General features: G+C 41.7%; 2 protein-coding genes across 3 annotated transcripts; one reads left to right on the top strand and one right to left on the bottom strand.

Moving 5' to 3' along the window:
- The first annotated feature begins 963 nt into the window (after positions 1-963).
- Positions 964-7,709, top strand: impdh1a (IMP (inosine 5'-monophosphate) dehydrogenase 1a). Its single transcript, XM_046395116.1, has 15 exons — positions 964-1,277; positions 1,934-2,032; positions 2,671-2,719; positions 3,313-3,414; positions 3,583-3,657; positions 3,797-4,003; positions 4,149-4,236; positions 4,320-4,519; positions 4,744-4,834; positions 4,947-5,042; positions 5,174-5,317; positions 5,534-5,675; positions 5,784-5,927; positions 6,006-6,089; positions 6,549-7,709. Exons 1-15 carry the CDS (start codon positions 1,042-1,044, stop codon positions 6,568-6,570), a joined length of 1,779 nt encoding a protein of 592 aa, XP_046251072.1. The 5' UTR covers positions 964-1,041; the 3' UTR covers positions 6,571-7,709.
- A 9-nt stretch (positions 7,710-7,718) lies between these two features.
- On the bottom strand, positions 7,719-14,151 carry prrt4a (proline rich transmembrane protein 4a). 2 transcript variants are annotated; one of them, XM_046395115.1, is made up of 3 exons: positions 13,832-14,151; positions 12,699-13,588; positions 7,719-11,111 (listed from the first exon to the last, which is right to left on the bottom strand). In XM_046395115.1, exons 2-3 carry the CDS (start codon positions 13,468-13,470, stop codon positions 8,995-8,997), a joined length of 2,889 nt encoding a protein of 962 aa, XP_046251071.1. In that variant the 5' UTR covers positions 13,471-13,588; positions 13,832-14,151; the 3' UTR covers positions 7,719-8,994. The 2 variants fall into 2 exon arrangements, with proteins under 2 accessions (XP_046251071.1, XP_046251070.1); XM_046395114.1 differs by having other exon boundaries at positions 12,699-14,151.
- Between the last annotated feature and the right edge of the window lie 1,811 nt (positions 14,152-15,962).

The following is a 15,962-nucleotide window of genomic DNA, read 5'->3' as shown; positions in this document are numbered from 1 at the left end:
TTCTAAATTTTTTAATATAAAGTATCAGTGTTACCCTCAAAGGTTCTGCCTTCACACACACACACACACACATACACAAACTTATATATGTCTCTCCATCTGTCTTTCTGCCTCTCCTTTTTCTATCTCAAAGGAGCAAAGCTTGCAGCCTAACAGTATTCTGGGATTTGACCTTCGCCTCATTCACAGCTCCGTCTCCTTGAGCTCTGCAAAAACACACACACACACACACACACACACCTCTACACCATGGTAATCCTCCGTTGGGGGAAAGTGTGTTCAAGTGTCATCTTGACCCATCCTTCTCCTCCCCAGTCCTACTGCCTCACTCCACCCTTCACACCCATCTCACCCCACCCCATCCTGCATTAATGCTTCCAATCCTCTTTGTGGGAGAGTGACGTCTGCTACTGTCAGAAACAGAGTTAAGCTCAGCAGGCATCGGGAGAGAAGCTCCACACATAATCAAGCAGCACTTCGTTCTGGTCCTCCACAGGGACAAATCTCTGCAACCTAAGGAAGACCTGACTCTTGTTCCCCAGCGGCTGCTCATGCCTCCATCTAGGGAGTATACAGGTGTAGTCAACGTCATCAACAGGTTGGCTGAAAAGTCTGCGCTCCTGCCTGAGAGCCTTAATGGCCTCTAACTCCAAGGATGAGAGCAGACAAAGTGGAATACAAACTCTCTTCTGGGCAAACAACATTGTTTTAATGGACTTTTGCTGCTGCCGCTTCTGAATTTTTCAGAATTTTGAGAACTTGAATTTGTGAAATTGTGTATTTCTGGCCATTTTGGTTTACTGAACTGACCACAAAACAGATGGCAAGACTGCTTCCTTCTGTGTCAGGTGTGTCTGAAAGGTGTTTGCGTGAGCATGCACTCAAAGCATTGGGTGTTTATGAATGCTTATAACTTAACAGCAATTTGAGTGTGTTGCTGTGTGTCTGTTGAGAGCTGCTGCTGTGACTTTGTGTGAGTGTGTGTGTATGTGAGAGAGGTGGTGGAGGCCTGTGGAGGTCGTAGCCCTGGATTTCTTAGAGATGGAGGGTCATGGTTATGACCGGTTTGGGGATGGAGAGAGGGACAATTACCAGATCGACTACCGCAGGATTGTAGGGGACATGGAACCAGCACGGCCACGCATCTCAAACAGAGATGGGGAGCAGCCTCACCCCTTCGGGGCCTATGCCCACCCAATGCCACATGGACATGGACATGAGACTGCAGCCCAGCGATACAGTGCTACACGTATACAAGCTGGATATGAACCAGAGAGGTCAGACTCATACTCTTGTTTGGGCCACACTGCATATACTATATACTCTGATTTGTACAGGTGATTGTGTGAAGCCTTATAACTCATAAACATTGTATCTCCAGCAGCAGTTGAGATGTTTTCACTTTCTAGGAGCATTGGTTATGCACTTTAACAAGTCCCTTTATCAGCTTCCTTGGCAACCAACCAAATCCTCTTACCTGCTGTACTGCCGTCATAGGTGTGCAGAAGGACGTAGTCCTTTTGTTAGCATTTCTTGTCATGATTCCAGCATTTTTAATAGGATCTGAGTACAGCAAGTAATTGAAACAGAGGTCGAGAGAGAGATGGGCAAAACAACATACATGTTTCAGATAGATGCCTCCAAACATAAATGGCTCATTAAACACATATATTATTTATTCGTTATTTTTAGAGACAACAGATTTATGCACACTGCTTCCAATCATGGGTAGTAATGAATGGATTATTGTGTTAAAAAATATGTCAATATTTATATCTGTAATTAGAGGTAATAATCAGTGTCAGTTTAAATCTTGTGTTAATTCTATGGGGATGTGATAGAAATGTGGCGCCTATTCATTGTCTTCTTTGTCTTTTGTCTTTTTTAATTCTTTCACAACTCATAGTTTTAGTCACGTGTTTTTATATTTCAGCATGGCAGACTACCTCATCAGTGGAGGCACAGGTTATGTTCCTGAAGATGGATTAACGGCACAACAACTCTTTTCTATTGGCGATGGACTTACATACAAGTAGGAAATGCGAAGGAAAAGCACACAAATATAATTTACTGACTCATTCTATGGTCTTGCATTTTATGTTATTACACACTTAACACACTGACACAGATGCATGTGCAATCATTGTATATGTACATGTGCACATACAGAAACACACGTTAGAGTTATGCAACGTAATATCAGTGATGACATATCTGCTTTGGTTTTAAATGGAGGATTATAATGAGTAATACTGCTTTCAAGGATGACTTTCAATGGTATCAGTGTGTGTGTGTGTGTGTGTGTGTGTGTGTGTGTGTGTGTGTGTGTGTTTGTGCACATATCACTGTTAATGGGTGTCCGTGTTGCTTCCTTAATGGAGGCTATATGTGGGGGGTTTATCATTGTGCAGAGGATAGATGCAGAACATTTCAGCGGGTGACAGATTATGTCTGCACACAGTCAGCTAAGTTTCAGAAAGTGATACTTTGCAGAAATGGACATGTACTGTTACACATACACAACCAAAGCTACATGATGCTTTTTTTTAGGTTGATGATTATTATCCCTAATATTGATTGTCCATTTTATTTATGTGAAACATTTCCAATCGCAAAGCAGGATGTTCTTGTCTCTGACAAGGTGTGTGTGTGTTTTGTTTCTTTTCTCAGTGACTTTTTGATCCTCCCTGGGTTCATAGACTTTACCTCTGATGAGGTGGTGAGTATCAAAACACTGTCAAGCACCTCAAAAGCCACATATAGCTTGCTGTTCCTGATGTCCAAAATATTTTTGTTCATGAGTAGTAGCACAAAGAATAATTTCCTTGTACAAATATAAACAGTCACAATTGTTGTTGTCTTTTTTAAGTTAACACTGGCATGTCATTCCTTTGCGCTACAGATATTCGTATTTTCATATTGCTGGCAATAAATCACAAGCACAGATGGCTGTAATCCTTGTAATTAATCCCTAACTCTTTGTTATGTTCCTGTGAGCACACGGTTGTTTTTGGGGCTTGCTTTGTTTCCATCTCTGCATGCTCTGCTGGGACAGTAAATTAATTTCATGCTTTGGTCACATGGGTTATCAGTGGATAGCAGGTGTTCAAAACAGACACACACCAGCCTACCAACACTCAGCAGGTGAATTCAACAAGTCAGATATGCCCAAGTTGGCTTTTTGGTTCACTGCAATACAAAATAAAAGCAAACTCATCATTTGGATAGCAAATGTGTTGCTTTCTAGGTTTGCCAAGTTTGACAGAGCATAAAGTGATGTTTTTTTTGCTTCCAAATACATCACATTTTTAGGATCTAACCTCTGCATTGACAAGGAAGATAACCCTGAAGACACCGCTTATTTCATCTCCCATGGATACAGTCACAGAGTCGTCCATGGCCATCGCCATGGCAGTGAGTACAAACAGTACACAACCTCACACAAACACACAACATACCTAATTGTTCACTCAGCTCAGCCTCAACAGCACCAAGTACACGACGATACTGAAGGCCTTGTTTACTTTTTTTGGTATTTTCAATGCATTATTTTCTCCTCCATTTCTGATTGGCTGGTTTCAGTTGATGGGTGGGATTGGAATAATTCATCATAACTGTACTGCTGAGTTCCAGGCCAATGAGGTGCGCAAAGTCAAGGTAAGATGCACCAAAGCAACAAAGACAAAGAGCTCATAATAAAGTCATTTGTTAAACTGCTTTCAGACCAAGATGTTATTTTAAAAGCAATATTCTCTGAATGCTCTTTAATCACTTAACTCTTTTTTGTTCTTGACAGAAATTTGAGCAGGGCTTCATCACAGATCCAGTGGTCATGAGTCCTCGGCACACAGTGGGTGATGTGTTCGAGGCAAAGATACGCCATGGTTTTTCTGGGATCCCTGTTACAGAGACCGGCAAGATGGGCAGCAAACTAGTTGGCATAGTCACCTCCAGAGACATAGACTTTCTATCTGAGAAGGACCATGACAGACCCCTGGAGGAGGTGGGTGTACGGCTGATGTGTTCATGAATGTATCCATATGAGAACATAGCATATTTAGAAATTATATGATGTCAGATAAAAAGGTGATATATTGATATAATTTGCATTTCACTGTGTGAATAACTTTAACCTCTTTTTCACTCAGGCAATGACGAAAAGGGAAGATTTAGTTGTTGCTCCCGCTGGTGTTACACTAAAAGAGGCTAATGATATACTGCAACGGAGCAAAAAAGGTAAATCTGTGAAGTAGGTCACACTAATGTAGAGAAAAAGTAACCCGCACTTTTTCACTCATTTTACACTTTGATCATGACAGGTAAGCTGCCCATAGTGAATGACAGTGATGAGTTGGTTGCCATCATTGCAAGGACTGATTTGAAGAAGAACAGAGATTATCCTCTGGCCTCCAAGGACTCCCGCAAACAGCTGCTGTGTGGGGCTGCTATCGGTACGAGGGAGGACGACAAATACAGACTTGACCTCCTGATGCAGGCTGGAGTGGATGTTGTTGTCCTGGTAAGTTTTGGCTGTGGGCTTTTGGTTTGTGTTTATGATTTAGTTCAGACAAATACAAATCGTCAATCTCTTGATAGAGGTAGGATGAATGTATTGGCTTCGGTGTTTCACAATGGATAAATTAAATGAGAACTGTTCCAAGAGACGGATTTATTGTTTGAAATTAAATTGGTGAATTTCATGGAGTAGGTGCTCCTAATTAAAGTATTTCACATTTTTTACAGGATTCCTCTCAAGGAAACTCAGTGTATCAAATCAATATGATAAACTACATCAAACAGAAATATCCTGAACTGCAGGTAGTTGGAGGAAATGGTAAGATGTCATCTTCTCTCAGAGCTTTCTTCTGCATGTGTATGTTGTGAAAACCTGTTACGTGTCCCATATCCCACATTGAGCTCTTTTCTTTGTGTCTGTCTCCCTCTAGTGGTGACAGCCGCTCAGGCTAAAAACCTCATAGATGCAGGTGTGGATGCCCTACGAGTGGGCATGGGCTGTGGCTCCATTTGTATCACCCAAGAAGGTATGATAAAGAGTGCAGACCTGTGAATGCCTGCTGGTTTTAGGTTAAAAAAAAGAAGAGAGCTAGAGAGAAACTTACTTCAAAGGTTATAAACCTAGAGCAACACACCATATTGTGCTCTTGTTCCTCAGTGATGGCTTGTGGACGGCCCCAAGGTACTTCAGTGTACAAGGTTGCAGAATATGCCCGACGTTTTGGAGTGCCAGTAATTGCGGATGGAGGCATTCAAACTGTAGGACACGTGGTGAAGGCTCTGGCCCTGGGAGCATCTACAGGTAGAAAACTTTAATATTCTCATGTTTCTTAAAGTTTGAAGTTTTTCCGATTTACATTCATATCATTCAGTGTAAATTTCTGTGTAATGACATATTGGGTAGGAATCAGGGGGATGAATGCATGGCTACTTTAAAAAAATTACAAAAAAAAAATATTTTTTACTTTTTCTTTTTCTTCACCCAGTTTTTTTGTCCACTTATATTTTTTGCCCTTAGTGATGATGGGGTCCTTGCTCGCAGCAACCACCGAAGCTCCGGGAGAATATTTTTTTTCAGATGGCGTACGTCTGAAAAAGTACAGAGGAATGGGCTCCTTGGATGCCATGGAGAAAAATAACAGTCAGAAACGTTACTTCAGGTGGGGGAGTGGGGTTATGGAGGCTGTATAAACACTCATTCAGAAAACTGTATGGTCATAGGATGATATAGTGACACAATCAGCTCTTGTTCTGAATTGTGTGTCCAGTGAGGGAGATAAGGTGAAGGTGGCTCAAGGTGTCTCAGGATCAGTACAAGACAAAGGCTCCATCCATAAGTTTGTTCCTTACCTCATCGCTGGTATCCAACATGGCTGTCAGGACATAGGAGCCAAGAGTTTGTCCATTTTACGGTAAGTGTGAATTTTGTGTGTGTGTTTTTATTGAGTAGGAGCCTTTTTACCAGTATGAACTGTGTGTGTTTGTACCAGGTCAATGATGTACTCCGGTGAGCTGAAGTTTGAGAAAAGAACCATGTCTGCTCAGATGGAAGGAGGAGTCCATGGCCTCCACTCGTAAGTCTGACCTGTGACCCCTGACCCCCCATCCCCCAAGCTCTTTCTCTGCAACTCCTTCTTATGTGTTTCTTTTCTGTATTCCCCTTTCTATTGTCTAAGTATTTTGGTGGTAGTAGTTTCCCCTCTGAATATGTGACATTGTCTTCGTAACAGCAAAGGTACTAAAGAGGTGTCGAAGCTTAACTTGTATTCAGTCGCTGTCACAAATCTTTTCTGTCAGATTTAACGTAATGTTACCTCTCATTAGCAGCATCAACTTTTTTTCTCTCTTCTTCTTTTCTTACCCATGCTATCACATTAGATATTCTTTTGTGCCATGTAAGTACATCCACGTGGTTATCACACTTCTGTCTTTTTCTCTTATTCATTCATCTCCATCCAAGACTGCTTTTGTAGCGGTGAAATGTGATGACAACAAACGCTAATAAACTTTTTTTTTTCCTTTTCTGTGCGTAGTTATGAAAAGCGGCTTTACTGAGACAGGAGGAAGAAGAAACACTCGGTCGGGACCTAGCGTCCCGACTCCAGCAACTATGAGCAGATGCACCGGGCGCATGTGATCAAACTTCAAACAGAAACCTTTGCTTCCACAAACTCTTGATCTTCGCTGTTCCATCTATGACCCCTTCAAAGACAGATGAAACAACATGCTTTCACCTGATTCTAAAGTTCAAAGGAGAGCCAAAAAATTCATGTGCAGTCACTCCTATTACATGAACTCTGGCTTTCTCTTGTTGTGGCTAAGGTGTAATGAAGGTAATGTAATTAACTATTCTGATGGTCTCTACAACAACTTTGGTTGCACCCTGACAGATGGAAATAGACAACAAATAACATTTTTTGCAGGAAATTGGGCAATCAGATACTTTATTCACAAGATTAAAAAATACATAATGGGGTATAATGTTTAAAATGTTGGATATTTTATTTCATTAAAAGAGGAATCTAACACAAAATTTAAAGAAAAGAAAATTCCAGAAGTGTAAAATAACCTTTATATATACTGTATATATATATACATATATATATATATATGTATATATATAGTCACAATTTCTTTATAGCCACAATTTCCATTTATTGAGGCAGGAGGAAACATACAGCGTAGTTCATATAGTACAGTCATAACCTCATCTTCTTAATGCACCAGTTGTTTTTTGTTCACGTAAACTCAGCGTCATTTCTCTGGCAGGTGAAACTTTTACATGATGATGCTTTGCTCTGGTCACCCCCAGCTGATGAGCTTTTTTAGTGTGCTGAAAGAAATTTAGCATTGGCCTTAATACATATATACACATTTGTAGCAATAAGGATCATGTGTCATCTCAATTTGGATTTTTCTCTGTTCATCTTATTTGGGATATCTGAAACATCACCCCTATATTTATGTTCATAATACAAATGAGTCTGAGTCATATTGAGTCACATACATACATTATATATATTTAAATATATTTTGAAAAGTAAATGAGGCTGTGGGTAGTAGTAGAGTAGTAACAAACCAGTTTCCAAAGTTAATTTCTTTCTTTATAGAATTGTAGACAAAAAGTTGATTAATCAGTTTTCACTGTGACTGCTTATTTTTTGTGGAAGGTTAAATATGTTGCTCTCTGAAAAATTCTTGCACCCAATTCTATTGTGATGACTGAAAAAAATTTATGACAGTTGTTTTTCTTTAAAGGACTCAGAAAATACAGAAAATACATTTGTCTTCTTCTACCACTCACCCTAAGGCTTCAAACTATATTTACTGTAAATAGTGTGGAATAAAGATGATATTGGCAAGGGCATTTGGATATTATTTTAACATTTATGTTATATCTCCAGAAGACTGACTAGTAAATACAACCACAAGATGACTCACTATAGGACAATGTATTCAGATGTATTGAATGTATTCAGAATTTAACATAATTTTTTACCCTTTCAGTAATGGCTCAGAGTGTGCCCAGACATCTCTGTGTTGGCAATCCACAATGACAATATTGGCTAATAAGGTTTTAGAAATAGATCTCAAATGGTTGGCTACGCAGGCAATACAAAAACATGGAAGACAAACTCATCCTGTGTATGTAAGATTTTTTCTTGAAGGTCCATGTATATTGCACTACACTGAAACCGCATGATACTCCTGTAAGAAAAGTACCTTCCGAAACATCTGTTCTTGTGATGAAGTATAAGTATGCTCGCTCTGCACGCAACTTAATTGCCGGCACAGTGCTGATCCTGAGTCTGCATAACTATTATGCTTCACCATCACAGACTGTAATTTTTGAGTGCCCTCTGGTGAATTAGGTTTTAATATTTTAATATTTCCTCATAATGTTTACCACTGTAGATAGAACTGTCCATACAATCACAACAAGAAAAAGGTCCACAGGGCTTTTCTTAATATACATACCTTTTTGAAACCACAGCAGTAAAGCAGTGGTGTAAAATGAAACTTTGTTTGAGCCCATATTGTTTGTGCATTTATTGTTGAAGAAGACTCTCTGTTATTCCTTTCACAGACCCTTACAATTTCTCTATGGAGTATAGCTTCACATATAAAAAAGCTTGTCAGTTATACAGATATTAAAATGGCTGCTTTAGTTAACGTCTTGATGGCTAGATGCCCTTTAGCAAAACATATCTGATCCTTGACATTCATGAATGTCAAACTGGAATGAGCATTTAAACTACAATACTTTCACAATATAATAATAATAATAAAAAATCATTACTGCAAAGAGAAAAGCTTGGTGTTGCTGAAAACAGCATGATGAAGTCATCCATTAAAGTCTAGTACAATATTAACAGTGCTTTATTTATAGTTCAGGTAATTATTTTCATCTGTATATATCTAGTAATTTACAATTGATTTCCTCAATGTATCCTAATTCCAATCATGATTTAGAACTTTCTACAATTCAATCGTGTCACTGCAAATACTCAGAGCATCAATTTGTTTGCACACGTTGACAAATTCTGCCTGTACAGCCAGATCCCATTCCAACTGTTTGCTTTCACTCAGGTGTTTAGTTCCTGCCAGCCGGCTAGATCCACGACTGTCCTGGGAGGCTAAGCTCAGGGTTCTGTAATGCCTGTGGTATGACAGGTGGGGAATTGCTCGTGGGAGGCTGCTCTGGGCAAAGTTTTGACCTCTGTTGGCCCAGGAATGTGAACGCAGCTTTCCCGTCTCTTTGGAGTTGCTGCACAAAACCTGGGTTGAGCCAGAGATGCTCCCTTTCCAATCCCATTGCTCTGGTGACATTGATGTTTTGCTGTGAGATGTCAGAGTGCCATGCGGGTGGGAAGGTCTTGAACTGGACAGGACATTCTCTTGATCCACATCGCCACAGGAGGAGGTACGGTATAGGGCTGTTTCCACAGAGCTAGGCCCTTGCTTTGACACACCTTGGCTAGGAGAGCTCAAAGAGAGCCTAGAAGAAGCATGCAATAGTCTTGGCAAACCAAAGATACTGTTAGAGAAGAGGGATTCACTGAACAGAGCCTGGTCAATGCTGCGAGACAAGTTTATGGGAGATGGGGGTCGCAGGTCCATTGTGGAGTCAGTCTCCAGTCGTAGGCTGTCCAGTGATGATAGCTGAGACTCAACTGCCTTTATAGGCTTGTGTGGTGGGCTTGGGGGTGTAGGCAGAGGTAGAGGTACAGTGTTCTGGGTTTGGCTGGACTTGGGGACACAGTCTAGTCCATTTCCAGGAGGATCCACCATTGAAAAAAGAGGAAGAGCTTCTGACTGTCCCTTAGTGATGACATCACAGACTACCAGCTTTTCCTGCTTACTCTGGGTCCAGGAGTCACGAGAGGAAAGAGTTGGAGAATTTGCACCTGCCTCAGAAGGCAAGGTGAGCCCTCGTGAAGGGGAGTTGCAGGAGAGGCGCGACCAAGATCCTGGCCGAGGATGAGTTATGGTTTTGACTGAGGAGTTGTTGTGACAGAATAAAGGGTGAGTACCAATGAGAGACAAACCCAGACACACCCCAACCTCACAGAGCCTGCAGCCTACCTGGTAGCCCCACCAGGGCCAAGGCTGGAAGCCATAGCCATCAATGCCTCCAAAACCAAGAGCATGCAGTATCCCATAAAATTGGAGGCCTCCACACCCTAGCAAACACAATGAAGCCCCTACCCCAGCCCCTGCCGCCCTACTCCAGTCTTCTGCTTTGGGAAAGGGGCAACTTGCAGGCCGCATCACTTCAGGAGATCCTCCACTCTCTCCATTGTCATTCAGCCTGTAGATGTGTTTAGTGTCGACTTGTATTAAGCAGTAAAAGATGAGGTAGGAGCATGACAGAAAGATGGTGAGACATACAAACATGCCCTGAGGGAAAAGCAGGATCACAGTGGGGAGGCTGTGAAAGAGCTGGAGCAAGCCAGCACACCCCAGAGAGACTGCAGAATAGAACAGGGACATGCACAGTAGCAGGCAGGGCTTGGGCAAGATTGAGAATGAGGTGGAATTAGCAAGTGGGAGTGAGAGATGCATGCGTGGACGTAAGGAAAGGAGCAGAATGGCCAGGCAGAAACCTGAGATCAAGCAGGGGAAAGGAAGCTCAGAGAGCAGCAGAGAGCCCAGAGGTGGAAGACGGTCTTGGTGACTATAAGCATCGTAGAGCAAACTAAAAGCTTGGATCCCTGTAAATGCCAAGAGGAACAGGTGCAGCAGGGTGAGGTAAGGGATTCCTGGTGGACACCGCAGGGGCAGGCCTAACAGACATATGATGGAGATAAGGCCAAATACAGTGAAGACAGACCCCAGGCCATAAATGTGTACCTCCCAGGCAAATCCCCATGTTGCAAGGGCAGAGTTCCAGTCTGAATACAGAGGGACCAAAAGGGCAGGGCTGAGAGCCAGAGAGGGGTGCAGGGACTCAGTGGGAGTAAAATCATCCGGGTAGGTGGGAGTCCAGGACTGGTTTGATGTTTTGCAGGGTGTGACAGATGTGGCCATGTTCCCATCAAGTAGGAGTGTGCCACTAGTCTTTGAAACAAGCAAGTCATCATCTTTGGAATGATCTGTGAAGCAAGTACAATAAAAACAATCATTACCAAGTATTCTGTTGTCTCAACAGAGGACCAAAGCGTAGAAATTTTCAAAAGAGCAAATACAGACACAACTTAATATAATAAAATGTTTAGTTGGAAAACAGAGACAGCATGCTGACACCCTAAAGCATTAACTGTGGACAAGGTATGTTAGCCTTGCCATCCTGAGCAGATGTTACCATTTCGCTCAAAGCACTGCTGTGACGAAAATACAGCCACACTTTATTACTGGTAAAGTACTACTCGAGTTATTAACCGGCAAGTTTAGCAGTAATGACATTAATTTGCAAATGAAGCCAACATATCAATCTAACCAATAAACACTGGCAAATGTAAATTATACCCAATTTTTACTGTCCAAAAGGAGTGTGGGGGAGATTCTGCCATGTGAGTAGTTAATCCATAATAAAACAGAGCAGGCTTGTAACTGGGAATGTCTAACTGGGTCACAGAGAGAGTGGGAGCGTAGTGTGTATGTATGTGTTTGTGCAAGAAAGACAGAGAGGGAGAGAGGGAGAGTGTGTTGATTAGCCAGGGCTGACCTCATTGCTGCTCTCATTTGTATTTGTGTTATTAAGCACGGTCAAAAAGGTGTTTTGCTATCATCAATGTTCTATCTTTTCAAGAAGAATCCGCAGAGATATTTAAATTTCATACTTGACTGTGATAGTGTAACCAATAAATAATGTAAGCCTCCCATTCTCTAGTGAAATAAGGATCAGAATAAGCTGTATAGAAGCAACGGCATCATGGAAGCTACGGGTTATAAATGGGATGTGTCCTATTTTTGGTTCTCCATTAGTCGTGAAGTGATTGCGTCAATGCAGAAAACAGCAAACAAGTAGGGGGAGACTTTCTAAAAGGGGTTTTTTCACTGCAAAATATATTTAAAACACATTTGATGTGTTGGTCCTCCTGTGACAATCCAATACACAACACATTTTGACAATATTTGATACAGTCACTCAACAAACAGACTGAAAATTATGTCTTGTATTAAATACAGCTTGAAAAAGAGTAAATTTCTCACACAGTTCTGTCAAAGCTCTCCTCCCCCCAATGCTCGTGGACACAGCACTTCATTTACTTTGACAAGTTGGTGTCATTGTGTGTGTGTTTGTGTACAGCAAACACTGCAGGTGCCACATCTTCCAGTAACCTTTGGATGAGGGTACTCGACACTGACTGCAATGGGATTGAAATGTGTCTACATTAACGCGATAGCGGAGGAATGAGTGGGAGAATCTCTTTTTATATCACTCAGAGAGCAAGACAGGAGAGAGAGGGCTGCCTGGGGAGAAGAGTTAGGGAAAGATATCTGAGCAGAATGAAAGCTTGGGGGAGTGAGGTGATGCAAACCATTCTGTGAATGTAAAACAACTGTGTCTGCCAGCTGAATACATATCACAAACACTGCAGTCACACATAGACCTGAGTCTTGTGGATTTTATTTTAGGTATTAAATGAATGTAACACTAAATTACAATAAAATTAAACCATTCACACAGGTAAACACAAGTAAATGATGGATGCATTCACATAAGGAATGACTCTTACCTGTATCTTTCTCTATGCTGACAGCTCCTGTGTGTAAAATATGGTCTGTAATATCAATCTGTCCACCTCTGGCCTCTTTTACTAGGACAGTCCTCTCCTGTGTCTTCCTCCTTGTGATAACAGAAGGGTCTGTGGTCCATTCCCACCTGCCAGTGAGTACTGGCTCAGAACTGGGACCAGATCCAGCAAATAGTGGTGAAGTAGAGTCCTGTTCTGATGGAAGGGAGCCAGGCAAAAGAAAAGGTGACTGACTATTAGTAGTCTCATTCTGCAAGGCTGGGAAAGTTGTCTGATTCTCTCCAGATTGTGTGGATTGCAATGAAGATCCAGTCCTGGTCTCAGCTGGCTGATACTTTAATGTCTGTTGTTCCTGCGTAGGCTGAGGTTGTGTACTCTCCTTGGAGTTAGCATCTTCTGAAGCACTATCTGTGGATCTGAATATCATGTGTCCCTTCTCATTAGGATAGATGAGAGACGCCTCTGTGCTCTCCTGTAAATCAGCGTATTCACCAATCACACCCTGATTATCTAAGTCCTCAGATGACAAGAAAGCCCAACTCAGAGGTAGACCCAGAAAGTCAACATTTTCAGTTCCAAAGACGGGATTTCCCGCTGCTAAATCAGATCCATGAGGTTTCTGTGAGGACAACAATGCTGTGTCAGTGTCTGCCTGTTCGGTTTCCTTAACGTGAGCTTCAGTCAAGGCTATAACATGTAGTGAGAGAGGCAAGGATAAGGGGAGAAGAAGATAAAGATTCCACAGAGAGAGCATGGCGATAGTCCATAAACTCCACCACAGTCACATGTTGTAGGTTTTGAGGGTTATTGTCCAATCATACATCTGGCACATCTGTAACATCAGGTGTCTGTGGACCTCATGGTTAACACACCTGAAGAAAAACAAAAATCACATCAGGACACAATTAGTGCAACCACTCATCAGTTGTGCGTATTGCCAAGATGTCTGCAGTTAATAGCTAATAGCTAGTACTAGAGTGCAATCTTGAAACCCCCTTCCCCTTTTAAAACCTCTTTACATACACTCAATAAAAGCTTTAGAGTGCAAAGATTCATCCATAATAGCAACACAAGAAGAGACATTAAATGCACTGGTCTCATTTCAGCTTTCTTACCTCATCAAAAGCCCACTCTGCTGCAGCCTCTTTAAACATATATGCCGCTCTGTGTTCCTGCATGCCTGCAGTCTCTCTCTGCGTAGCACTCTGTATCCTTTCATACTCACTGTGCTGTGCCCCTCTTCTCTCCATCAGACAGTCGACACATGGGACAGACCCCACCTACCAGAGACAAGCCCCGCTGTCCCACACTCTGCCGCTGCACTGATCTGACAGTGAGTTTGACCGTTTGCACATTTCCATTCGCCTAAATCTGAGGCATTGTTCACACGGCACTCAGTATGATCTCTTTCGTAGTTGCATAGGAACTGTACTGTTGTTTCTCCTCACTGCATAAACTCACACACATCCCTTCTGGTGTGTACGATACGACAAAAGTGGTGTTTAATATGAGAAGAGAAGAGAAGAGAAGAGAAGAGAAGAGAAGAGAAGCCATAAATATGTCAACGGCCAGCAGGCAGGCAGTACCCTGTATTAAACTAACCAGTGATCAATAAATACTATTGAACGTAATTTACAGCTGATGTTGTGTGCTTCCTCCTAAAGTAGCCATCACATCAGCAGCACTGTTTGAGACATTTCATGAAGAGTAGATGAAGCAGAAGACTTTCTTTGAATAGCACACATGCATAATGCATAGCAGTGGTCACTTGTGTGTGCATACCATAGTTCCCTTTGAAACAATTGTAAACATAAACATGTGCTAACCTTAAGTCTTTAATTACCACTCGTGACCTTGTTGCCATGTTAGTGTTTACGGCAAAAGCATCTGTCATGAATGATGTGATGGAGCCATGCTATTCGCTTTCTGTCTTCGCCTCCTTACAGTCTTGTCAGACTTGTTCACAAGTGCTGTTTTTACCCGGTAGGGGAAATCCAGTATCCTGGTGGCCTAATTCAATTCCCAAGGATAGCTCTAAAATAGCTTCTGATCCACATACCTTTTGGATGCATTTTGAGTCAGGGAGTTTAAAGCACAGTCTCACTTATACAAGGCCTCTGTCCGCCTAATGCGAGGATCAGAAAAGTTTTGTTTTAAACTCTTCATGATCCATGGCTGACTTACCAGGTTGCAGGATTTTCCAAGGCAGGATTATACTGTGTGGGAATTCTGCCAAGTGCACATCGATTTTTCTTTTGTCCAAAAGAAATTTGATAAATACAGATCAAACTGCATCCCACACAAATCTGCCAAACATACATTTAGTACTAAACAGGCTTGGTCTTCATGCAAAGAATAATGTTGGCTGTGACAGCAAATACCACAGCTAATAAGGAAGAGAACCGAGAACAATTTACTACCTAAACTTCATTTTGCCTCTCTGCAAACTTGGATGAAAAAACCTTTGCTCCTCACAATGAAATTCTGATTCACATAAACATAGTATGAAAGAACTGTGAGAGTTATTTCAGATCATTCAGGCAGTCAGTCAGTGGTGAAGATATGAACTTCCCGAGGGATGTGTTTAACCCACTGTCTGATGAGGACACAGGAAAGCAGCAATCCAGCCGTAAATAAATGGACCGGAGAGGAACAATGACAGGCCAAACATATGAGCTCAGTTGTCGCCTCACACTCGCTATCCTAATTCATTTGGGCAACTGGTTTCTGTTTGGACAAGTCATCCTCCAACAAGACAAAGTCAGCGGGGAACGGGGTCCAGCTGGGAATGTGGACAGTCAGGACAAGATTCAGAAACAAAGCTGCACAAGCAAAGAGAATAATAACAAGCAATGGCCCTGGACAGGATAAAAGGTGTGGATAAGACAAAGGGAGAAAAATAAAGCCAATGCCACATTACTCGTGTAGCTATGCAGCAGCCTTGTCTACTTTTCACCTTTATTTGTTCATTTTGCTGTCCTTAACTGTTCAGTGTAGTCCTGTTTAAATGCAGTGAGAACCATAAAAAACAGACTTGTCCAATGAAGCTGATTCTGATGTGACACTTTAAATATCAGTCTCTACACACAACACAATGTGTTTGTATACAATACAAAAGAATAAGACCACAACGATTTTTCTGTTAATTAAGACAAGACTTGTTATTGTGGTCACTCTAACTGCCATTTAGTCCAAATCAAGATAAAGAACAAATAATAAAGAACAAAATGTGCCTGGTAAATACTG

The sequence above is a fragment of the Scatophagus argus genome, chromosome 7 (assembly GCF_020382885.2).
Source record: "Scatophagus argus isolate fScaArg1 chromosome 7, fScaArg1.pri, whole genome shotgun sequence".
Classification (NCBI taxonomy): domain Eukaryota; kingdom Metazoa; phylum Chordata; class Actinopteri; family Scatophagidae; genus Scatophagus; species Scatophagus argus.
Note: the sequence above shows the minus strand (reverse complement) of the source record. Positions and strands in the feature narration are given on the sequence as shown.